Source organism: Rhincodon typus, chromosome 6, assembly GCF_021869965.1.
Source record: "Rhincodon typus isolate 14 chromosome 6, sRhiTyp1.1, whole genome shotgun sequence".
Lineage (NCBI taxonomy): Eukaryota > Metazoa > Chordata > Chondrichthyes > Orectolobiformes > Rhincodontidae > Rhincodon > Rhincodon typus.
The window spans coordinates 37,957,581-37,984,151 of NC_063337.1; the positions used below are offsets into that span (position 1 = coordinate 37,957,581).

Sequence of the window (26,571 nt, forward strand, 5' to 3'; positions counted from 1 at the left end):
TCTGAAGAAGGGTCCCGACTTGAAACGTCAACTTTCCTGCTCCTCTGATGCTGCCTGGCCTGCTGTGTTCCTCCAGTTCAACACTGTGTTACATAATGAATTAGTTATAAGTAGTAATATATATCTAGTTATTTGATCCGTTTTTGGATCCAAAATCATTTTTAATGTTTTTAGAAGTGTTTACTGATTTAATGTTGTTCTGTTTTGTTTTTATAGGTGGTGACAATGTCTTTTCAGGTGAGCCGCATTTGTATATTGAAAATTTGTTCCTATTTGTTGACCTGATGTGGTTCTTCTGTACTTTGCTGTTTCTGTGAATATTGGTGATTTCCATCTCTTTATTTCTTCATGTGAGATTTTTCCCTTATCGAATACTGGGATCTCTGTAGGGAAAGACACAAATGTGTAGGTTTTCTTTCTCATTCTACACATGAAAGGTGGCATATTCCTACAAAACACCAACAGATTTTAATCAAAGTTTCAAAATGATCTCTAATTGGGCAATAGAATCTTATTGAAAATTAGTTCAACAGTTCAGCTACCTTATTCTCAGATTAGTGAGAAGCATATATCACCTCAATAGTTTATATTTGGATTTACTGGATTTAGTTCGGTGATTTGCTATCACTTTGATTTGGGTCCTTTTAAATTGGATGTTGAAAGCCTTATTAATGGACCTAAGTATCCACTAACACACTGTATTTAGACATTTTTCACTAAATAACAAAAGAATTCTGATAAGCTTTGATGAAGGAGTTTCCTGGAACCTTGGGACACATTCTTAACAAATACTGAACCAATCCACTTGTACAGAGTTAAAATCAGATCATTGGTTCCTTTGTGTTGCTGTTTCACAAGCTAGATAAATGTCAATTAAGTACTTGCTAGTAAACTAGTTTTAGTTCATTGAAGTAACCTCCTCAATTGAATGTCTAGAAGCAAGACTGAAACTAAAGAAAATGTAGTGGGTTCTTGTTCAACGTTGAGTTTATAAATGCATTAGACAGCTAAGATACAGTTGGTGCAGTCAATTGCAGCACTGTCTTTTTATTTTTAAGACTAAATCTGTTGCATATCAAACATGGAAACGTCAAGGGAGAAATGTTTGTTCAATCAGGTGGCTGCTATTGAGTTTGAGGAGCTTAGTTCCATGTGCAAGAGAGATCCTGACACAAACTGAACTTCAGATTTGGAACAATTAAACTATTCCATCCAGTTTTAGAAATCATGAACAAGGATGTATCACAAATAAAGATTGTGCAACAAAGGGTGATAGCCTGAGATTTGAGTGAAGATGTCTCACCATAAAAAGCAGAAGGAGAAACTGATTTCACTTGCTGTGTGCAGTATATAGTTTGAATGCCTGTTCTGCTTGCAAGACACAAAAAGGAACGGGGACAGGTGGGGGGGGGGGGGGGGTGGTGGGCGGATCAATTCACTCACTTTGAACAGATCAAATTAATATTTTTATGAATTTTTGAGACAATTAGTTTTTACTCTGAGTTATCTCTCTACATATAAGAAATAGGTTAACAAATTAAAGTAGGAAATTTGCTGGAATGCTTGCTCGTTTTGAACCACATTTTTCAGTGGAGCTATGCGGTTTTCCTTGTTCCTAGTTCTAACATAGACTGACATGTCATGCATTGTTAGGGGTTCTATCTATAAGGAAGGATGTCAAATCACGATCCCATCTGCCCCCTCTGGTAATTGTAAAGAATTCTATTGGGGTTATCCGTGATCTTCTCACCAATGTTTATTCCTAAACCAACATCAGTAATGCCGATTATCTGGTCAATATCTCATTGCAATTAGTGGAAACTAGCTGTGCGAAAATTGGCAGTAATATGTCTTTATTATAATAATGACTACATTGCAAGAAAAAAACATTTAATTAGCTATGAAACAGTTTGGGATGTCTAAGGTTGTAAAAGATGCTGTATAAATACATATTCTTTCTGAAATAAATGGTGTTTCTATGCAACTTTTTTTATAAATTCCTCCCCTCATCTAAATTGTGTATTTTACTGGTGCTGACCCTAGAAATGAAAGAAAATGACTTCCAGTCCAAAAACTTTCCACTATGCATTGACTTTATTTAAAAGTCCAAGGTCTGCTTGCAGTTGGTCTGGTCTTATATTTGCCTGCTTCAGATTGATTACGAAGTCATGAAATCTAGAATAAAAGTAAAAAATGTGCTAGTAGCTTTAAAATAAATAAGAACTCTGGTTAACTGTCCTGTATTCAAAGCTAAGTCAAATAATTAGCCCACTAATCTACATTTTTCTACTCCTTTGAATGTTAAAACAAAAGGAATTTGGAGGACGATTCAATTAACTGTTGAGATGGCTCACCTATGTAGCAGAGCAACTCCCAACAAAATGCTGTGGTATTAAGAACTGGCATTTGGAGACATACTGTTTTGGGGCAGTTCAACTGCTCAGATTTCTAATTCTCCACCTAATGCATTCATGGCATTTGGAAATGTCCTGTGGAGCAAAGTAAAATGTTTTTTATTCCCTGTTATTAAATATTGTTGTGTTTTAGTTTACTTTAAAACGATTTTTTAAATCTTATGGCCATCATGAAGGCATTAATATTACAAAAAAATGAGTTTGTGAAAATGTGATTTTTCAGTTTTGAAAAATAGTCACATATTCCAATAGATTTATCATCTGCAGTTTAGAACATGGTCTTTACTTTTTTCTGGACAACAACTATATTATCCCCTTAGTATATTCTCCTTTGTTGACAGAATGTGGAATTAGTCCAGGGCTTCATCTTCATCAAGTTCCAATGAAAAGAAAATAAAACCAGCTATTTGTAGTTATGTAGTGCCTTTACTGTCGTAAGACATCCCAAGCCACAGAAGAAGATAGCAGACCAAATGACCAAACACTTGGTCAGAGAACTAGTTTTAAATAAAACAAAGAACCAGTGGATGCTGGAAATCTGAGAAAAAAGCAGTTTGGAAATGGTGTCATTTAGCTTCCTTCTCAGCTCAGCTTCCCCCTCCCCAATTCTGAAGAAGGGTACCAACCCGAAATGTCAACTTACCTGCTCCTCTGATGCTGCCTGACCTGCTGTGTTCCTCCACCTCCACACTGCATTGTCTCTGACTCCAGCGTCTGCAGTTCTTGCTATCTCCAAGTTATTTATGTTGTTACTGGTGGGTGAGGGAGAAGGAGTGAGTCAACTCGATGGAGATAGTGTCCAGGGGAGAGAATAAAGAGATACAGACAAAGGCATTGCTGATGGAAGCTGGGAGAGAAGATAGAAGAAAGAAAGAGGGTGGTAGTGGATGGAAAGTATTCAGCCTGGAGCTCGGTGACCAGTGGTGTTCTGCAGGGATCTGTTCTGGGACCTCTGCTCTTTGTGATCTTTATAAATGACTTGGAAGAGGAAGTGGAAGGGTGGGTTAAGTTTGCCGATGACACGAAGGTTGGTGGAGTTGTGGAGGGCTGTTGTAGGTTGCAACAGGACATTGACACGATGCAGAGCTGGGCAAAGAAGTGGCAGATGAAATTCAACCCAGAAAAGTGTGAAGTGATTCATTTTGGAAGGTCGAATTTGAATGGAGAAAATAGGATTAATGGCAGGATTCTTGGCAGGAACAGAGGGATCTTGGGGTCCACGACCATAGATCCCTCAAACTTGCCACCCAAGTTGACAGGGTTGTTAAGAAGGCGTATGGTGCGTTGGCTTTCATTGGCAGGGGAATTGAGTTTAAGAGCTGTGAGGTTATGCTGCAGCTCTATAAAACCCTGGTTAGACCACACTTGGAATATTGTGTTCAGTTCTGGTCGCCTCATTATAGGAAGGATGTGGAAGCTTTAGAGAGGGTGCAGAGGAGATTTACCAGGATGCTGCCTGGAATAGAGGGCAGGTCTCATGAGAAAAGATTGAGGGAGCTAGGACTTTTCTCATTGGAGCGAAGAAGGATGAGAGGTGACTTGATAGAGGTGTACAAAATGATGAGAGGCATAGATAGTGGATAGCTAGAAACTTTTTTCCCAGGGCGGAAATGGCTATTACAAGGGGGCATTATTTTAAGCTGATTGGCGGAAAGTATAGAGGAGATGTCAGAGGTAGGCTCTTCACACAGAGAGTGGTGGGCGTGTGGAATGCACTGCCGGCAGTGGTGGTGGAGTCAGATACATTAGGGACATTTAAGTGACTCTTGGATAGGCACATGGATGATAGTAAAAGGTAGGGTATGTAGGGTAGTTTGATCTTAGTAGGATAATAGGTTGGCACAACATCGTGGGCCAAAGGGCCTGTACTGTGCTGTACTATTCTATGTTCTATGTTCTATGTTCTAGAAGAAAATGCTGAATGGTGAATTGTGAAAAGTTGAAAATGTGTTGCTATGTGGGAGCAATCCATCCAGAATAGGACTCGAGGGTGTTCGGAAGGGCAATAAACGTGGAGGAGAGTATTTATCCTCTGAAATTATTAAACTCAATGTTGTGTCCTGAAGGCTATAAGCTACCTAGGCAGAAGATGAAGCACTGTTCCTCCAACTTGCACTGAGTTGTCGCTGGAGCATCACAGCAGGCCTGAGAAAGAAATGTCAGTATAGGAACAAGGTGGTGTGTTGAAGTCGCTGACAGCTTGAAGCTAAGAGATAGTAGGAACTGCAGATGCTGGAGAATTTTTTCTGAAGAAGGGTCTAGGCCCGAAACGTCAGCCTTCCTGCTCCTCTGATGCTGCTTGGCCTGCTGTGTTCATCCAGCTCTACAGCGGAGGTGTTCCACAAAGGCGTCACCCAGTCTGCATTTCATCTCCCCAGTGTAAGGGAGACATTCTGAGCAATGAAAATAGTGGACTAGATTAAATGAAATGCAGATAAATTGCCGCTTCACCTGGAAGTTTTGTCTGGCACCTTGGATAGTGAGGATAGAGGAGGTAAATAGGTATCTTCTGTGATTGCATGGGAAAATACCAAGAGGTTGTGGGAGTGGAAGAAAATTATACCAGGGGGTTCCAGAAGGAATGGTCCCTGCGGAAAGCTAACAAGGGATGGGAAGGGGCCATGTGTCTGGTGGTAGCACAAAATGGTAGCTTGTGATCCTTTGGATGCGGAGGCTGGTGGGGAGGGTGAAATATGGACAAAGGGCAGTCTTTCGTTGTTGTGAGACAGACCAGAAGGAGTGAGGGCAGAAATGCAGGAAATGGATCAGGCACAGCTGAAGTCTCTGTCAACCGCAGTGACGGGAATTCCTTGATTGAGGGAAAAGGTGTACATGTGGAAGGTGACATTATCGGAATGAATGGGACAGACACAGATGAATTAGGAGAATGGAATAGAGTCCGTAGTGGAAAAAGGTTGTGAGAATGTATAAGCAAGGTATATGTGAGAGTCAGTAGGTTTGTAATTGATATTGGAGGCTAGCCTATCTTAGAAATGGAAACAGATGTCAAGGAAGGGAAGGGAGGAGTCAGAAATGGACCATGTGAAGGAGAGAGAGAGAGTAGTTTAAAATAATGTCTTATGGAAAAGGCAGAAATGGGAATAGGCAGTTCTAGTGATGACACAGATATGTAGTTCATAGAATCCCGACAGTGTGGAAGCGGGCCATTCAGCCCATCAAGTCGACACTGGCCATCCGAAGACTATCCCACCCAGACCATCCCTCTAACCTATCACTGTAACTCTGCATTTCCCATGGCCAATCCACCTAACCTGCACATCTTTAGACTATGGGAGGAATCCCAAGCACCCAGAGGAAACCCATGCGGACACAGGGAGAATATGCAAACTCCACACAGACAGTCACCCGAGTCTGGAATCGAACCTGGGTCCTTGGTGCTGTGAGGCAGAATGCTAACCATTGAGCCACTGAGTTAGTAGTTGGAAGTTATTTCAAGGTTAAGCATGACACCAAAATTATGAACTGTCTGGTCTAGCTTTAAACAGTTACTAAGGTAAGGGAGAAACTGAAGCATCTAAAACTTCAAATAGTTGTTTTGAATAATAGAGAGGTATGTTAATTAAGTCAGTCATAAAGTCTGAGAATGTTTATGGCTAATAGAAATTATTGACTTCAGTTTGTGTTTTGCTGTTTTCAGGTATTCTAGCAGGTAAAAATTAATCCATCTGCATGCAGGGTAATGCAGATTATATCATTGATTACCATTTGACAATAACCACAGATCAATTTGAATTATGTTTTCATATGCTATGGGCTATGTTCTGTTTAATTATTTTTGTAGTGGAATTTTTAATGTTGCAAGTGAGTATTAGTATTTGACTTTGCACTGTGTTTATTCTGAGAAGACTTCCCTTTTGAAAAAATCATCTGTGTTGATTGTGGGTGTGCAGGTCACCTTGCCTTTATCAAGGTGAAGAATGGCGTGGGATAGTAAAGGTGCTATAACTGCCACTGATGTTGCCGAGAATATGACCTAACCTTTCAGATTGACTGTCAAACAATAGTATGACATCATCTGGAGCATTCATAGTTAGCTTTATTGGTTAATTAATTTAGATTTTGAAGTTTTGGGAAAGAAATGTGGCAAAGGATCAGTCCAGTTTGCTGGCTCAAAGCAATAAGTTACTCACACAGCACTGTATTTTTGTTAATCCACCATTACTAAAACGTGCTTGGAAACACAGTTTTGTCTGGATCACTAACCTATTATAAAACTTTGATATGTCATTCATATGTTGCTTTTATTCAGCATGTTCACTTTTGGAAAAAAAATGCTTTTTTTCCTGGCTTTAGTAAAACAGGCTGTTTACTATGAATCATTACAGCAAAAATTATTACTGTTCCTATCTCACATCAAAGCTTTTGTACGATTTAGAATGATCGAGAGGAGAGGCCTGGCCCCATGAGGTGAATTTCTGGATTACAGATACCATTGAAAATATAAGCAAATTCAGCACTGGGAGTGAGGATCAAACCTGAGATACCTTGATTAGCACAATTTAGTCCATACATTTACCAACTGAGCTTCTGGACTATATTTTTCTGCAACCATTTCTGAACGTGTTTCTATTTGCATCATAGTTCAAGAGGTTTAATTGGAAAACAACAGCAACTTGTATAACTTTAAATAGCACCTTTAATGTAATAAAATGCTCCAAGGCACAGACCTGATTCTCATGTTGAGTACAGTTGAAGTTACATCATTGATCATCCCAGCTCCTACATATATATACTACCTATGCTTTTCTGGATAATAATCATTTATTTTACTCTCTTCCTTTTGCCCTGATTCCTAATGATGAACTATCTGCGTTTGGCCTGGTGTCTTTCTTAAGTTGGCACCCATCATTAACTGAGATTTGTTTGGAATATTTTGCTGTTGTATCGTGAGCAATAGGTTCGCTATTCTAGTTTATTACTTATGATGACAAATTGTCATCTTGAGATATTAGGATCAACCAACACTTAAGAGCAAAAAGAATAAATTTTGTGCCATTGGAGAGCTGTTCTCATCGAAATTTTGGGAGATCAGTGTTTGAATGCTGTACCCCTGTTTCTACCCAATATTTGCTAAAAGTGCAGCTTCCTTCGTGAATTTAGAGTATGGAGAATACACCAGTTGATGATAGTACTTAACTGCCAGGCTTTGCCCAAAATTTTAAACCAGCCTGATTGACTGTGATTGGTCATGACAATGCCCCAAGAAATGAGTGAATGAATTCTGTCACTTATTTCATTAACTAGTGTATTCTTGATGACAATGCCTCCACCATTCAGAGTCCACTTGTCAACTATTCAGCACTCTTCTCATATAGTGCAAATGTTGATTTTCCCCTTAATAAGTGTTCGTCCAAATTGTCCTGATCGGTGTTAGATAAAAAGATGAGACAAAATGTGTTCTCTTTTAACAAATCGAAGGCTTTTCATAAGTTCAAAAACAATGGACCCACAAACTGCAGTTAGCTGTTTTAAAACTCCAGGATGTAGTTTGGCAGGTCCAGGCATGTGTCACTACTTAGTCTCATTAACTTCTGTAATAATATTTCTTAAACTGATTTTCTTTTAAGTTCCTCATTCTCCCCAGCAATTTGCTTCCCATTATTTTCTGGAATGTTTTTCGTATCTTGCATGATGACACATACAAAGACCCAGATTTTCATGGAATTGTGGAAATTCTGCAAACCTTTCAGCATTCAGATTTTAAAGTCCTGTCCCAGTTGTTATGTTTCCATTTTACCAGTAGGGGAAATAGGGTGGGGCATAGCATGACTTGCACATGAAGGAAACTGAACTCATCAGGGTCTTTGAAGCATCTAACTCTCTCTCACCTTCACTTGATCCATCTCTGACTCTTCCCTTCCTTGATTTCTCTATCTCCAGAAATTGAGACAATCAACTAATATTCACTTCAGTGTCACAGCTGCTTTGACTATACTTCCTCATACCCTCGTTTCTAAAAGGACTTCATACCATCTTTTATTTCTGTCATTTGTTTGGATGATGCGACCTTCCGCACCAACACAACTGTTACTCAACCAATGATTCACAGCAGTGTGATTGCCAGAACCTTCCAACATATTGGATTACTTCTTAAATTTCTGTTTTTAATTCTTCCCTGTCAGAACCATGACAGGATTCCCCACATTCTCAGCTTCCACTCCATCAGCCTCTGTATTCAACAAATCAACCTGCACCAATTCTTCCAGGTCCATTTTTGCCGTCTCTCTCTGCATCTGTCTATCTCTCCCTCTCTCTCCCTCCCTCCCTCTTTCTCCCTCCCTTAATCCCCCCGCCTCCCGCTCCCCCCGCCTCCCTCTCCTTCCACCTCCCTCCCCCACTCTCCCTCCCATCCCTTCCCTTTCTCTCCCTCCCTCTCCCTCCCCCCCAATCTATGTATCTCTCTCTTTGTCTGTCTGCCTGTCTCTCTCTCACTCTACAGGGCACACTGATCTCATTCTTCACTACAAAGTATGATCGAAGTCTGGACCAAGCTGTTTAGGTACTCTTCTGTGTCAGAGTCTCTCCAACGATCAAGCTCAATGACGTTCAGCTAAAGTCAATTGAGATGGAACCATCTAGTGCAGATGCATAAGCAAATGACAATCTCACTCGTCATAAAATCCCGCATACTGTAGTCCAGATACACAGCCTATTATACCATATCTCAACCTAAGTTATTTTGTTACTTTTATTCTAGATTTTATCTAGATTTTATTCTACTTTTAGCTAGATTTTTGTTTGTTGGAACTTTTTTTTATTCCCTTATTTTACTCTGTGTCTTGTTCTATGCTATCAAATACTTACCCCCTCAGCTTCCAATACAAGTAATTGAAGATGCACAAGAAAGCAGCACCCCTTGTTGTAATACAAATTGTAAAACAGTGAAGGATTGAAGTGGAGCCAATCTATACCTTTTTGCTGGTAATAATTAGGGTATTTACTTTTATTTGCAGAAATACCCATCACAAGCATGCACTCCAACAACCACAATTTCAACCTGTTCCCATTTATTTACTTATTTACATCTAAATCCCCAGTCAATGCCCATAATCTGATCACAGTTAAATATAAATAAAATGTAATCATCATTTTCCTGCTTTTCAACACTGCGTTCCTGTTTGCAACATATTTCAGATTTTGATCACTTTGTTAATGTTGAATACAGTTCTGTGATAGCAGAACTGAAAACTCTATGGGGTCTATTGATCACGCTCTCAGTTTATAGTAAAACTGCAGTTTCTTCTAAAGCCAACACCGTGGACTTGGCCCAGTTGCATTTACTGATTAAATTTAGTATCAAACCATTAAACAAGATTGACAAATCAGATTTTTCGATCCTCCTGCTTGTTGCTGCCCTCTCCTGAACCCTTGGTGTGTGTGGCAAGAGGCAAAAAGCAACCTGATGAGTGAGAGTGGCATCAATTTGCAAGATCCCAGAGGTATGCCGCAAGCTGGAAAGATGCAAACTGGTAAGTTGGCGAGTGGGAGAGACCATGTACCATGTAAGTAAATAACTACATTTTGTATAATTATTGACTTCAGTAAGAGATTTCCGCAAACAATGATTCTCATGAAGTGCATTATAGGTACATAATACATTTTAAAAGTAGTTTGCCAGGATATTTCCCATCTGGAATGACTAAATATTGCAAAAGTGAAAGGTACTTTACACAAGCTCACTTTTTGGGTGTTAGAACACATTGGTTAACAAAGCTAATGATACAAAAGTAACAATCACTCTACTTCTATATGCGATTTTTGAAATGATGGACAGTGATCAAAATTTACTTCCACAAGAGACAGCTAATTGAAGTTGAAGTTTAATGCCATATAGTACACTCCACCTAGCTTTGACAATAAATGAAACTTCTTTAGCTGTTTCAATTTCTAGTCTGTTTCAAAAATTCATTCCAGCAATTCCAGTTGATAGAACCTTTCAAATATTAAACCAAAAGGCGCTCTGTGTCAGTGAAATTTAAAATAAAGTTAAAGCAGAAATCCCACTTTGATTCCCTCAATGCATGTTTCAGCTTGTTCCAGCTTGTTCCAGCATGTTTGAACAGGTTTTCAAAAGCTCCTTGATGAAGTCCTAAGTCTAATAAGTGGCATGTGCTATAGCTCACCTGCTTCATGTTTACTTACTGAATTGGAAGAAAAAATGCATTTTGTAAGTTCTCGTTTTAAATTGGCCCATTTAAGACATTTCAGTTTAATATGGGTCAGTTAGTGAGACAGGTATTCGCATTTAATGTCACAGATTTTGTTTTGACATTGATTCATATCAGGTCGATGTAAGGTCTCATGACTCAGTCGGTGTTATTTTGGAGAGGTCTCTCCCACTCGCGGACTTACCAGTTTGCCATCTTTCGAGCTGGCAGCATATCTCTGAGACCTTGCAAGTTGATGCAACTCTCACTGTGCAGGTTGCCAATCACACCAAAGGCTCAGGAGAGGAGAACAACAGGTAGGAGGGTCAAGAAATCTGATCGGTGATGAAATGTATGGTCTGAGAGTACAACTGGTGATGAGTTAGATGGTTCGGGGTGGAATAGTGAAAGAGTGAGAGGCAAGGAGGGGCGAGATGGCATGTGGTATAGTATATTTTTGTAATGTTTTGAAATTTGCTTCCTCTTAAAAAAATCTAAGTTCCAAAAATACTAAGTTAGCAAAACATATTGTTTAAATTTACATTTTCTAAAAATTTCTGACAGAAGTGATCTTAAAATAACCCAACTGAAGCTTGTACATTGGTTGTAATGGGAAAATCTGATTTGCCTTTCATTGTTTCATTTAAAATTATGGTTTTTAGGCAAGAACCCAGAACATTAAGTGAGGAGTTACTGTCATTCAACAATGCCTATCTTCAGAACTTTGAAAAACGGACAATTAAATCAATTATAACAGGTCCAGACCAAGTATTTTGTAATCACAAAGACCATTTTGTTGGGGTGCTTGGATAGATCTGATGTTTCAGTTGGACAACTGTGACTTGTCAGCAAGATTTGGAAGCTGAGATTTTCTAGTCTTGATCGCCTTTATAAATGTGGGTGGTCAGACTTCCCCTGTAGTGCAGATCACTGCAAAGTTTCCAGGGTCAAAATCCTGTAAATGTTTTGGACAAGTTGCTGGCACTGTTATTTGCACCTAGGAGCTGACCACTGAAAGGAGGATGGGAAATGACCGCTGCTACTGTTGCAGAAGCTGGGCCAGAGACCTGCGTCAATTTAAAGGCATAGGGAGCTTCAATGTAGAACTGCTAACGTTTAGTCCCTCATTAAAGTGATCCTGTTTCAGCATTGAAATTCTTCCCAAAATAATTTCCTTCTCAGCCACACTGAATGGCTTTTGTACGTAAATGGTCAGAATGACAAACATTGCTAAAACAAAAGCAAAATATCAAGATGCTAGATGTTCAGAGTTAGTGTTATTCAGCTTTTGGTTCTGATTTCCCTTTCATTTACACTGATACCTTTGTGTAGGTACAAAGCCCTTCAGGAGAGGTTTCCAGAACTTTGACCCAGAAATGTTGAAGCAACAGTGGTATAGTTCTAAAGCAGGGTGCTGAATGGTTTTGAGGGAAAGTTGCTGATGGTGGTGTACCTATGTGTTTGCTGTCGGTGTCCTTCTAAACAGTAGAGATTGTGTGTTTGGAAAGTGCTATCAAAGGAGAATTTTCAAATTGCAGCAATGCATCTTTTAGAAAGTACATGCCGCTGCCAATGTGTACTATTGGTGGAGGGAGTGAAAGTTTAAACTCTCTCATACTTAGCTCCAGACACGGACCTCCTCAACCGTCTGGGATCCTAACCTCGTCTGCAAACTTCTCTGGGATCTGCCCAATGCCATTAACCATGTGGTTACTCCAGCCACCCCCATGGATCATGTGATTGCTCCAGCCACACCCATGGATCATGTGATAGCCACTTCCGCTAACACTGCCGACCACATGACGAGCACTTCTGCTGACGCTGCCGACCGCCGACCAAGTCATTACTTCTGCTTTCACCCACTTGACTGCTCCTGTACACATACCCGCTCCTTCAGCTGCAGTCTCCACCCCCACTCCCAGCTCCAGCTCAACACTCAGACCTAAGCCCTGCCGGGTATTCACCATCCACCCAGACCTCCCCCTCACTGAGGCTGAATGGTCAGGCCTCAGCAAAGGACTCACCTCCATTCCCTTGTGCCCACACATGAATGAATTCCACGCACACCTCGATGTTGAGCTCTTTTTCCACCGCCTCCACCTCCGCGCCTATTTGCTTGAACAAAAATCCAACCCACCCTCTGACGACCCCTTCTCCTGCCTCCAGCAAACTCCCATCTTCTTGGACACCCCCTCCAGGCCTCCTACCCTCCCTCGACCTCTTCATCTCTAACTGCCGCTGCAACACCAATCACCTGAATCTCTCCACCCCTCTCACTTCAACCTCTCCCCATCAGAACACGCAGCCTCTGCTCCCTTCCCTCCGACCCCAATCTCACCATTAAATCCGCTGACAAGTGGGTGGGAAGAGGGGGAGGTTGGGGGACGCGGTCACGGTGGTAGTGTGGCGAACTGACCTCTACATCTGAGGCCATATGCCAACTTTCTGATACCTCCTCCTCCCTTCCACTCGATCATGACCACACTTCTGATCACGAAGCCATCGTCACCTCGGGAGATCTCCCATCCACAGCCTACAACCTGATAATTCCTGAACGCCTCACTGCCCATTTGTATCTCCTACCCAAAATCCATAAACCCGACTGCCCTGGTCAACCCATTGTCTCTGCCTGTTCCTGACCCACAAACTCATCTCCTCCTACCTCGACTCCATTCTTTCCCCTTTGGTCCAGGAACTCCCCACCTACATTCGGGACACAACCCATGGCCTCCACCTTTTCCAAAACTTCCAATTGCCCGGCCCCCAACACCTCTTTTTTACCATGGCTGTTCAGTCCCTATACACCTGCAGCCCCCAAGGATGGCCTAAAAGCCCTCCACTTCTTCCTCTCCCGCAGGCCCACCCACTTTCCCACCACCGACATGCTCATTCGCTTGGCGGAACTGGTCCTCACTCTCAATAAATTTTCCTTTGATTCCTCCTGCTTCCTACAAACCAAAGGGGTGGCCATGGGGCACCCACATATGCCCGAGCTATGCCTGCCTCTTTGTAGGATTTGTGGTGCCTCAACAACGACAGCGGCAGCGGCAGCATCCCCCACTTGCTTCTCCATGATATTGATGACTGTATCGGTGCGGCCTCGTGCTGCTGCGAAGAACTCAAACAGTTCATCAACTTCGCCAACACCTTCCACCTCGTCCTCAAATTCACCTGGACCATTTTTGAAACCTCCCTCCCCTTCCTGGCGCTCTCTGTCTCCATCTCTGGTAACCGACTCACCACCGACATCCATTTCAAATCCACTGACTTCCACAATTATCTCAACTACACCTCCTCTCACCCACCCTCCTGCAAAAATTCTATCCCATACTCACAATTCCTCCGCCTCTGCTGCAACTGCTCCCAGGATGAGGTGTTCTACTCTGGGACTTACCAGACATCCTCCTACTTTGGAGACCATAGTTTCTCCTGCTCTGTTATTAAGGATGCCCTCAACCGCATCTTCCCCACTTCCCACATGTCTGCCTTCAAACCCCCTTCCCGCCAACAATTAGGATAGAGTCCCCTTAGTCCTCACATACCACCCTGCCAATCTCCGAATACAACGCATCATGCTCTGACATTTCCACTACCTACAATCAGACCCCACCACCCAAAACATCTTTTCCCCACCAACCCCTCCACCACACCCGGTACCTTTCCCTGCAACGGCAAGAGGTGGTACACCTGCCCCTACATCTCCCCTCACCTCCGTCCGAGGCCCCAGACAATCCTTCCAAATCCGGCAGAGATTCACCTGCACTTCATCTAACCTCATCTACTGTATCCATTGCTCTTGACATGGTCTTCTCTATTTCAGGGAGACCAAACGCAGACTCGGGGACCAGTTTACAAAGCATCTGTGCACCGCACGCACCAACCAACCCGACCTTCCAGTTGCCATCCACTTTAACTGTCCCTCCCACTCTCCCCAGTGATATGTTCATCCTTGGCCTCCTCCACTGTCAGAATGAGGCCAAACGTAAACTGGAGGAAGAACACCGCGTATTTCACTTGGGGAGCTTACAGCCCGATGGCCTAAATATTGACTTCACCAGCTTCAAAATCTCTCCTCCCCCAACCTGTCCATCTTCTGCCTCACCTATCTGCTCCACCCTTTGCACTGACCAACCACATTAACTTCCTACCTGCATCCACCTATCTCCATCTCACCTACCCTCCCCCTAACCCCACCCCACCTCCATCTATTTATTTCTGGGCTCCCCTCCCCCTCCCAGTTCTGATGAAGGGTTTCGGCCCGAAACATTGACTTTCTGCTCCTCGGATGCTGTCTGATCGGCTGTGCTTTTCCAGCTTCGCATTTATTGACTCTAGCTTCCAGCATCTGCAGTCCTTACTGTCTCCGCTGTCTGAAAGTTTAAGGTGTCCCATAGGATTCAGATCAAGCAGGCTGCTTTGTACTGGATTGTGTCAAGCTTACTGTTTTCACACTGCAATCATCCAACATTCTATCACACACCAGGATTGTACCTTCTAGATGGTGGACATGCTTTGGGAAGCCAGGAAATGTGTTACTTCTGCAGTATTCATAGCCTTTGATCACACTATTCATACAGCTGATCTAGTTGACTTCCTGGTCAGATGTTGATGGGGCTTGCCTGATTCAGCAGTTGTAATCCGACTGAATAACAAGCGAGGATGGTTAGATTCTCCCTTGTTGAACATGGTTATTGTCTGACATTTGTGTGGCACAAAATGTTACTTTTCATTTCAAGCATGAATGTTGTCCATGTTTTCCCAAATATGGACTCATACTTGCATATTATACAATCATCAGTCAAAATCTTCATGACTGACTTTATGATGGAGATAGGGACATTGATGATGAGGCTGAGAAAGGTTGGACCCAGGTCCCATTCCTGAGGAACGGCTGCAATGATGTCCCGCGAAACCTTTCAACAGCTACATCCTTTGACCTAGCTATGACTCCAGTACAAAGTATATGTATCATTAATTCACCTCCCCCCAATTCCCATTGGTTTTAGATACAGAATTCTATGAATTCTCATGAATTTCAGAGCGAGTTATGTGAAAGCATGATCTCATCTGCAGACTTCTCTGGGATCTGCCCAATGCCATTAACCAATGTTGAATTAAGAGCGCTATACCTGAGACCAAAATAAATTAATACAAATATGTTGGAGGGTACTTGGAAGAAAAGAAATATAAAGATAGGGAATTTCCAGGCCATGGAAGGATTTGGAAATGAGGATAGGAATGATAAATTGAGATTTTTTTTCTGACCAGGTAACAATGCAGCAAAAATTCATCCCTAGGAAAAAGAAGCATGATACAGGGACGATGAGGGACGATGAGGCAATCATGGCTGACTAAGGAAGTCAGGGATAGCATAAAAGCAAAAGAGAAACCATATAACATGGGAAACCAGAGGATTGGGAAGCTCACAAAGACCAACAGGGGGCAACAAAAAAAGAAATAAGGAGGGAGAAGATTAAATATGAGGATAAGCTAGCCAGTAATATAAATGAAGACTGTAAGAGTTTCTTTAGATATATAAAGGGCAAAAGAGAGACAAAACTGGACATTGGACCACTGGAAAATGACGCTGGAGAGATAGTAGTGGGGAACAAGGAAATGGCTGAGGAACTGAATAATTACTTTGCGTCAGTCTTCACGGTGGAAGACACGAGTAATCTCCCAAAAATTCAAGAGAGTCAGGAGACAGAACTGAGAATGGTGGCCATCACCAAGGAAAAGGTGCTAGTAAAACTAATTGGCCTGAAGGTGGATACATCACCTGGACCAGATGGACTACACCCCAGAGTTCTAAATGAGATAGCTGAAGAGCTAGTGAAAGCGTGAATGGTGATCTTTCAGGAATCGCTCGAGTCAGGGAGGGTCCCAGAGGACTGGAAAATTGCTAATGTGACACCCCTGTTTAAAAAGGAAGTAAGGCAAAAGACAGAAAATTACAGGCCAATTAGCCTAACCTCAGTCGTGGGTAAGATTTTGGAGCCCATTGTAAAGAATGAGATTTCTGAATATTTGGAAGTGTATGGTAAAATAGGGCAAAGTCAGCATGGTTTCATCAAGGGAGGTCATGCCTGACAAATCTGCTAGAATTCTTTGAGGAAGTAATGAGCAGGATAGACGAAGGAGAGCCAATGGATGTTATCTTCCTGGACTTCAAGAAGGCCTTTGACAAGGTGCTGCACAGGAGGCTGTTGAGCAAGATAAGGGCCCATGGTGTCAGAGGCAAAGTGCTAGCATGGATAGAAGATTGGCTGTCTGGCAGAAAACAGAGTGGGGATAAAATTGTCTTTCTCGGGATGGCAGCTGGTGACAAGTGGTGTTCCACAGGAACCACAACTTTTCACCTTGTACATTAATGATCTAGATGAAGGAACTGTGGGCATTCTGGCCAAGTTTGCAGACAATACAAAGATAGGTGGAGGGACAGGTAATATTGAGGATGCGGGGAGGCTGCAGAAGGATTTGGACAGGTTGGGAGAGTGGGCAAAGAAGTGGCAGATGGAGTACAATGTGGGAAAGTGTGAGGTCATGCACATTGGTAAGAAGAATAGAAGCATGGACTATTTTCTAAATGGGGAGAAAATTCAGAAGTCTGAAGTGCAAAGAGACTTGGGAGTTCTAGCCCAGGATTCTCTCAAGGTAAACTTGCAGGTTGAGTCAGTAGTCAGGAAGACAAATGCAGTGTTGGCATTTATTTTGAGAGGACTTGAATATAAAAACAGGGATGTACTCCTGAGGCTTCATAAGGATCTGGTCAGGCCACATTTAGAGTATTGTGTGCAGTTTTGGGCTCCATATCTCAGGAAGGATGTGCTGGCCCTGGAGCGGGTTCAGAGGAGGTTCATGAGAATGGTCCCAGGAATGGAAAGCTTAACATATGAGGAATGTTTGAGGACTCTGGGACTATACTCATTGGAGTTTAGAAGGATGAGGGGGGATCTAATTGAAACTTACAGAATACTGAATGGCCTGGACAGAGTGGATGTTGGGAAGATGCTTCCATTGGTAGGAGAGACTAGGACCCGAGGCCACAGCCTTACAGATTTACCAGGATGTTGCCAGGAATGGAGGATTTGAGTTATAAGGAGAAGCTGAATAGGCTGGGACTTTTCTCACTGGAGTGTCGGAGGTTGAAGGATAGTCTTATAGAGGTCAATAAAATCATGAGGGATGTAGATAAGATGACTGGCAGGTGTCTTCCCGAGGGTTGGGGATTTCAAGACTCGGGGGCATATTTTTAAGGTGAGAGGAGAGAGATTTAAAAAGGACACAATGGGCAATTTTTTTTTTTACACAAAGAGTGGTTCGTGTGTGGAATGAACTTCCAGAGGAAGTAGTGGATGTTGGTGCAAATACAATGTTTGAAAGACATTTGGAAATATTTGGAAGGACATAGGCCAAGCGCAGGCAGGTGGGCCTAGTTTAGTTTAGTCTGTGATCATCAAAGACTGGTTGGACCGAAGCGGCTGTTTCCATGCTGTACAGCTCTATGACTCTATGTATCCCTGAATTATACGAATAAGAATGGAATCAAGAGACTGCAATGCTATCCAGAAGGATAACTGGAGAAGCGTTGAAGGAGAAAAGCATATTCAACCACATCAAAGTCTGGGAACAAGTCAAAAAGAAGAATAATTTGCTTTTCCCACTGTCACTTTGAATATCATTTATAACTTTGGGTAAGCCTTTTCAGTACTGTGACAGAGGTGAAAATCTGATTGGAGGGACCGAAACATGGAATGCTGAAAAGAAGGGCACAAATTTGGGAGGCACCAACACATTCAAAGACTTTGTAGAGGTAGGTATGCTTGGAGTTGAGGCAGCAGTCACAAGCAATGCAGTGGGTGTGTTTTGAGGACAAGAATGTTGATGATAGATTTGAAAGAGAGAAGGACAGACGTGAGGGGAGAGAACCATTAGCAATGTCAGCTACCATGAGAGTGGGAGGGGAAGATTGAAGTTAGTTAGTTGAAACACAGCAAAGACAACAGGAGGTGGGACATGAGAACAAGATTAACTTTGAATAGGCATGAGGGAGAATAATTGAGAAACAAGGGGAGAAAACAAGTTGAGGCCTGAAACAAAAACAGAAATTACTGGAGAAACTCAGCAGGTCTTTGGAGAGAAATCAGAGTCTACATTTCAAGTTCAGTGACATCACTGAAGGCCTCAAGGTATTTTGACCCCCTGGGCTAGGGGAAGGGAGAGAAGTAACAGAGGCAACTGATTGGATGGTATCAATCTTGAAGAAGTAATTCATGAGTTCCTTGCACTTGGCATTAGAAGGAGATGGAAGATACAGGGCAAAGAGATCAAAGAAAATGGTTTGCTGTTGAAAATTAAAGCAAAACAACACTTGTAAGTGACAACCTTCACCACAAATTATATTTACTGATCTACATCTTGACAGTGAACTCAGCAATCCATCCTTTCCATCATCAGCGCACTGACTGTACGTACAATTTACGGAATGCCCACAGCAGCTCACCAGCTTTTGTTCAACACTACCTCCTAGTGCTATAATATCTACCACTTGAACAAATGAGCAGCAGCATCCCTGAAAAAACATCACCTGCAAGTCCACCTTCAAGTCACAAACCATCCTGATTTGGACATGTACTGTCATTCCTTCATAATTTTAAAGTGAAATTCTGGGAATTCTGTAACCAATGTCATTATTAAATAATACACAACACATGGACTGCAATGATTAAAGGAAAAAGTCAACTGCCACCTTCCCAGGGCATTGCGGAATTGACAATCAATTTAATTTTGCCCCTGTTTCCCACTTTCCAAGAACTTTTTTTTAAGAAACATACTATCATTATAGAAAGGCCAATTAATTAATTTCATTGGAAAATTAAAATGAACCATTTGCATTATATAAAGCTGAAATTTTCTTTGCTTTCCCCTGCTCCTTCCCATTATAATGTAGAGAAGAAAATTGAGAAAGCAGTGCATTTTACTGCTTAAAATCCTTCATTTGGAATTGTAATACAGCAATCAGACAACTGAATCTTGGCAGATTTTACTGTCTCTATTCTAATTAGCTCTCAACCATGTAATATAGTCTCTTCTCATTAAAACTGTACTTAAAACCTCTGTTTGAAGCTGTCTTTGAGCTATAATGAAAGGTGTGTTGTATGCAGACTGTTTGAAAGGAAGCCATTAACCATGCATCAAAGTATACCGTTTATCATGGACTCCTCACTTATCAAGGGCGTTCCATATATTCCTTTTCTAGTGCAGATGAGAGAGACAGAATGCCTTACAACTGACCAGTGTAGCACTTACCAGGTAGATGGCCAAAGTATGCGGGAGAACATGAAAAATGGGATCAACAATAAGCGATTCAGCCCTTTGAGCCTACTACACAATTTGCTAAGATCATTGATGATCTTTTCCCCAACTCTAACTTTCTATGCTATCTTTATTTTCCTTCATTCACTTAATATCCAAAATCTATCCAACTCTGTCTTTAAATATATTTAGTGACTGTGCATCCAAAGTCAAAATGTAAATAATTCCAAATAATTCATTGCTGTTGGTAATCTGAATGAAGAATAACTAATTTGGGAGGAAAAACGTACAACAGCATGTGAACAAATCTGGTCCAGATAAGTTAGAATCGGAGATTGGCAGCCAAGTTTGTAATTGAAAAATGAGAGGAGATAGTTTGAATGCAAACCCATAATGAAGAAAAGCTATGCAAGCACATCTATAGCTCGCTGGAGGGCAAAAGAGTAGAAAGTAAAATGAAGCAGAAAAAAGGTGTAAAATATGCATATCAGCTGGATCACAAAATTTAAAATCAGGCTCAGTATAAAAGATTCAGAGGGAATTGAAACAAATTATTGAAACAAAGGGAGAGTATGAAAGGGGATTGATAGTGAAGGTAACAGGTTTTCTAACAGCCTTTGAATAAATATTGAAAGTAAATTGAGGAGTGGAACTGATTTTGGACCTAAAAGGGGATTTTTGCACAGAGACAAAACCATGGCTGAAGTTCTGGTTGAGTACTTTGCATCTGTGTTTTCCGAGGAAAAGGAGGCTGCCCTAAGTTACAGAGATAGAGAAGTTAGTTAAGAGACTTAATGGTTTTAAAGTTGAGGAGAGATGAAATAGGCTGGCTATATGCAAAGTTGTTAAGTCAACCAAAGATTATAAGAAATAGGAAGTAGGCCATTTGGCCCCCTGAGAATGCTCTGCTGTTCAACAGGATCGTGGCTGATCCAACAGTCTTCATATCTACTTTCCTGCCCGTACCCTTGATTCCCCTACTGATTGTGAATCTGTCTATCTCAGCCTTAAATAGACACAAGGACTCTGCCTCCCCCCGCTACTCCCCCGCCCCAGCTCTCAATGACAAGGAGTTCCGAAGACATTCAACCTTCTGAGAGAGGAAATTCCCTCTGATCTCAATCTTAAATTGGCACCCTTTTATTCTGGGACTATGCTGTCTGGTCCTAGACTCCCTGATGAAGGGAAATGCCCTCTTAGTGTTTACCCTGTCAAGCCCCGTAATAATCCTGTAAGCCTCAATAAGATCACCTCTCATTCTTCTAAATTCCAATGAGTAGAGTCCCAGTCTATTTAACCTTTGCTCATAAGACAATCCTTCCATCCCAAGGATCATCCTAGTGAACCTTCTCTGAACTACATCTAATGATTTAGTATATTTTTGTAAATAAGGGGACCGAAACTGCTCTCAATACTCCAGATGTGGACTCACCAACACCTTGTGATGGAGGGAAGATCATTGATGAAGCACTAAAGATGATTGCACCAAAGACACTACCCTGAGCAAATCCTGCAGAGATGTCCTGGAGCTGAGAGGATTTGATCTGCCTGACAGGGTTTTAAATGTAATAAGTACATTCTTGGTTTTTCGGGAAACCCCGTAACTAAAGAATAGTGAATCTTGGGGATCCATCAGGTTTGTGTCTTTCCAACGGTTCTTTTTGATCTGGAATAGTTAACTGTAGCCCATCAACCCACAATCCTATTCCCACCCCAATATGCTGCAATCCACAGTCTTACCCTCCTATCTCTCTACTTCCCAGCTGCAGCCTACCACAGTAGGTCTTTCTATCCCACGGCCAGCTATCCTGAAAATCTCAGAAGAAGGGTCCTGACCCGAAACGTCAACTTTCCTGCTCTTTTGATGCTGCCTGGCCTGCAATGTTCCTCTTTCTCCACACTCTGTTATCCTGAAAATCTGACAGGCTACTGGCTAGGAAACACAGAAAATTCGGCATAATCTCTGTTCTTCATATCTTGCTCTTCTACCACTGTTCCTTCCAAGCACTCCCATCCTATACATGCATAAATATCAGAGTTCTTGTCTCTATTCCTGCTTTTGTCTAGCCTTGCCTTAAGGGAAAATTATGGTTATGAAAGCAGGTGTAATAACACTACATCCTTCCAAGAAGACTTCCAATGAAGTTATGAAATAATATTTACCAAAATTTTAGGTTACTCAGCTGATGAAGTATTTCTTCTATTAATTATCTAGGTAGTTTCAGTGACGCAGAGGTTTCTAAGAATCTACGTTTACAGCCCTGTGTTACCCATATTTGCTTTCATCAGAAAACCTGAGTAGTCCAGGCTAAGGACTCCTTTTTAATTATTTATGAAGGTGTATTTTTATGTTTTAACTACAGGACTGAGAATGTGGCATTAAGCACATATCTTCTTTTAAAGAGACAGCAGAAGTCTGATGGGCTGAATGCTCTTTTTGAGTTGCAAGTTTCTTTATTAGCCATCAATACATTCTATTTTTGTTGAAGTAGGGTACCAAGTGTCCTCTCCTTTACATAAATAGGCAAACTAAGTTGAGCTACTGTAGAAATAACTCATTCCCAGGCCATCAAATACATTTACAAACAAAAACAGAAATTGTGGGAGAAATTCAGCAGGGCTGGCCGCATCTGTGCAGAGAGAAACAGTGTTAAAGTTTCCCTGGAGCTGAAATCAGAACAAATTTCTTGAAAGACAGTCTCAGTCTTTGCCAAATACCAACTGCTGTTATGCAGCTCTTGATATATACTTTTATACCATTATCCGCAGCATGCTGAGTTCTATGCAAAATATATACTTTTATACCATTATCTGCAGCATGCTCAGTTCTATGCAAAATACATACTTTTATACCATTATCTGCAGCATGCTCAGTTCTATGCAAACAGCATCACAACTAAAGTCATAGTAACACAACTAAATCCTCCAAGCCACTTACACAGAAGGTAACTAAAGCAATGCTAATTAGCAATGCCAGCTCTTTTACAATCAGGCTACAGTATCATTTTACACCTCTGACCACTCAGTAAAGCTCACTCATAACAATATATTGTGTATAGAATCTCACCTGTACTGTTCATTTTGTATATAACATTACAACAAAAGAAAAATGTACTTTTAAAAATGAAATAAATTGGTTTTCATGTATGAAAACACAGTCCTTCACTTGCATTACAGGTCTACAATCCTTCAGCTCCATTAGTTAAGATCTCAGGTTTTCAATGAGTTTCTTTAAAACTGCGCTGTAATTTTTAACTCTTTCCTAGCAATACAAAATAATGTGTGCAAAGTCTTAAATGTCATTGTTATTACTTATGAATTCAATTGGTGTAAAATGGAGTCCAGTAAGTATATTAATTTGAAATGGTTTAAATTCAATGTGCAATCAGCCCAAACACCCTGAAACAGATTCCATATATTGCAATCAGTATTTATTTTGATGGTGTTAATTCATGATGTATTTAATGGGCTGAATGGCCTAATTTGTTTTATGGTCTTAATCAATTGCCAAAGGTTGATCAAGGAGTGAATTTTTAAGAACTTCAGTAAAAGATAGTCTTGCATGCTTATCATCCCCTTAACTTAAAAGCCCTAACTTTCCTTTCTCCAATCTTCTAAACTGATAACTTACACACAGCCTTACTACTGCCTGTGAACTATGGAAACCCTGTCTATGATTTTTCCCTTTACTTATACATGCCCTTCAAAAAGGTTTCGGTCTAGAGGGTCTAGGCCCAAAACGTCAGCTTTCCTGCTCCTCTGATGCTGCTTGGCCTGCTGTGTTCATCCAGCTCTACACCTTGTTATCTCAGATTCTCCAGCATCTGCAGTTCCTACTATCACTGCAGAACATATCCCAGAGGGCTATAATAATGTGATTTTGAGGGTTAGTATGTCTACCAGGGCAATATCATCCTGAAGCAGTTGAGAATGCAAGAATAATTCAACATCTGCCAAGAAACGTCCCACTGCCCTCAAACTAGCCTGCAAGTCAAGATAGAGATGGAAAAGAAGTGAGTAATCAAGAAAGTGACAACGCCTGCAGAATTAATTAGCAGCACGGTGGCAGTGAAATATTCTTGAAAGCTACAGCGTGCATTGACTCAAATTATAAATAAAACCCTGAAGATATCTCATTACCTCATTCCAACAGTTGAAGGAATTTTGCCAAATAAAAAGTTGTTGCTGCCAAGTGAAATTGGATGAAAGCAACAGTTTTCTAACCACATTCTGGATGCACTTCAGGTAATACAAATGGTTGCAGATGCCGTTTTGCATTTCCACCTCTCCAGAAGAATGTCAATGCAGGCAACATGAAATAGTTAGTGAATTTCCCAAAGTGAAAGCTTCAAGGAGTGATCTGCAAGTTTATGAATGCCAAGACACAATGGAAGAAGTCATTGTTGTCCACGATTAAAATAAATACTTAAGAGAGCTCACCAAGTGAACCTGAAACTGAAGAAAATGAAATTACAATTAAAGTTGCTCAAAGCCAAGTATGTAGGCTTTGTACTGACATTGAAAGATCTTCACTTGGATCCTGTAAACTGTGGCAAACCTTCTGCTGAATTTGTTAGTGGAATGTGAAACATTGTGTTCACATGGAATACAGGGAAAACTGGCCATTTGAAGACAAAATTGGCTGGAACGTAGGAGACAGAGGGTGGTGGTGGAGGGTTGCTTTTCGGACTGGAGGCCTGTGACCAATGGTGTGGTGCAGGAATCAGTGCTGAGTCCACTGCATTTTGTCATTTATATAAATAATTTAGATGTGAATATAGGAGGTACGGTTTTGCAGATGACACCAAAATTGGTGGTGTAGTGACAGTGAAGCAGATTATCTCTGAGTACAACGGGACCTTGATCAGATGGTTTGATGGGCCAAGAAGTGGCAGATGGTGTTTAATTTAGATAAATGTGAAATGCTGCATTTTGGAGAGGCAAATAAGGGCAGAACTTATACATTTAATGGTAAGGTACTGGGGAATGTTGCTGAACAAAGGGACTTTGGAGTACAGGTTCATAGTTCTTGAAAGTGAAATCGCACGTAGACAGGGTATTGAAGAAGGTTTTTGGTACGCTTGCCATTATTGGTCAGTGCATTGAGATAGGAGTTCAGCGGTCATGTTGCAGCTGTACACTTTGGTGAAGCCATTTTTGGAATACTGCTATCAGTTCTGGTCTCCTTGCTATAGGAAAGATGTTGTTAAACTTGAAAGGTTTCAAAACGATTTTAAAGGATTTTTTCCCAGGGTTGGAGGGTTTGGGCTGTAGGAAGAGGCTGACTAGGCTGGGGTTATTTTCTCTGGAGCATCGGAGGCTGAGGGCTGATCTTAGAGATTTACAAAATCATGATGGACATGGATAGAGTGAATAGTCATGGTCTTTTCCCCAGGGTAGGAGAGTCCAAAACTAGAGGATATAGGTTTAATGGCTTTGGAGCAATAAGTAATGTTCACTAAAATCAAGCAGCAAGTGATGGCAACATGTGTTGAAATACTATGACATCAAGGATGATGTCATTCTGCAATGTGATACTGGTGAGAAAGAACTTGGAGCAACTCTAATGCAGCAAGGACAACCAGTTACATTGGTATCCAGGGCACTAGCATAAACAGAATGATGTTATGCCCAGAGATAGTAGGAACTGCAGATGCTGGAAAATCTGAGATAACAAGGTGTGGAGCTGGATGAACATAGCAGGAAGGCTGACGTTTCGGGCCTAGACCCTTCCCCCATCAGCCTTCCTGCTCCTATGATGCTACTTGGTCTGCTGTGTTCATCCAGCTATCTCTGATGTTATGCCCAGATGCCTGGCCATTGTCTTTGTGTGTGAGCATTTTCATCAATGTACTCAAAAGAAACAAACTGGCAGTTGATTCTGATCACAAGCCACCTCAAAACATTTTCCTCAAGCCAAGACTCTGAGCCCGTGTAGGTCAGTGAATTGAACTCAGTACTTGTCACTTTATGGCCAGTAGATCTTTGGGTGGATTCAAGTTTACACAGCATGAAAGATAGGAGGCTAAAAAATAGAGGAAAGGAACAGTCGATCCTCCAAACAATATTTTATTCTGATGCAGGTCTCTATCCGAAGCTTCGGTTCACCTGTTTTCACTTCTTTTTCCTCGAGACCACACCTGGACTATGTGTACAGTTTTGGTCTCCACTTGACAAAGGATGTACTGGCATTGGAGAGGCTGCAGAAGAAGTTCACTAGGTTCATTCTGGAATTGAGAGTGTTGGCTTATGAGGAACAATTGAATCGATTGGGACTATATTCATTGGAATTTGGAAGAATGAGGGGGAATCTTATAGAAACATATAAAATTATGTAGGGAATAGATAAAATAGAAGCAGGGAAGTTGTTTTCACTGATAGTAGGAACTGCAGATGCTGGAGAATCCGAGACAACAAGGTGCAGGGCTGGATGAACACAGCAGGCCAAGCAGCATCATAGGAGCAGAGAGGCTGACGTTTCGGGCCTAGACCCTTCATCAGAAAAGGGGGAGGGGAAGGGGGTTTTGAAATAAATAGGGAGAGAGTGGGAGGCGGATAGAAGAGGGATAGAGGAGAGGATAGGTGGAGAGGAAACAAACAGGTCGAAGAGGCGGGGATGGGGCCAGGAAAGGTGAGTGTAGGTAGGGAGTTAGGAAGGGGATAGGTCAGTCCAG

General features: G+C 41.5%; 1 protein-coding gene across 1 annotated transcript in view; it reads left to right on the top strand.

The window, feature by feature from the left end:
• Positions 1–26,571, top strand: part of micu2 (mitochondrial calcium uptake 2) — a 413,733-nt gene that overhangs the window by 238,214 nt on the left and 148,948 nt on the right. Inside the window, exon 3 of the mRNA XM_048597612.1 lies at positions 217–237. Coding sequence (XP_048453569.1) covers positions 217–237 — 21 coding nt within the window. The remainder of the gene's footprint in view (positions 1–216; positions 238–26,571) is intronic.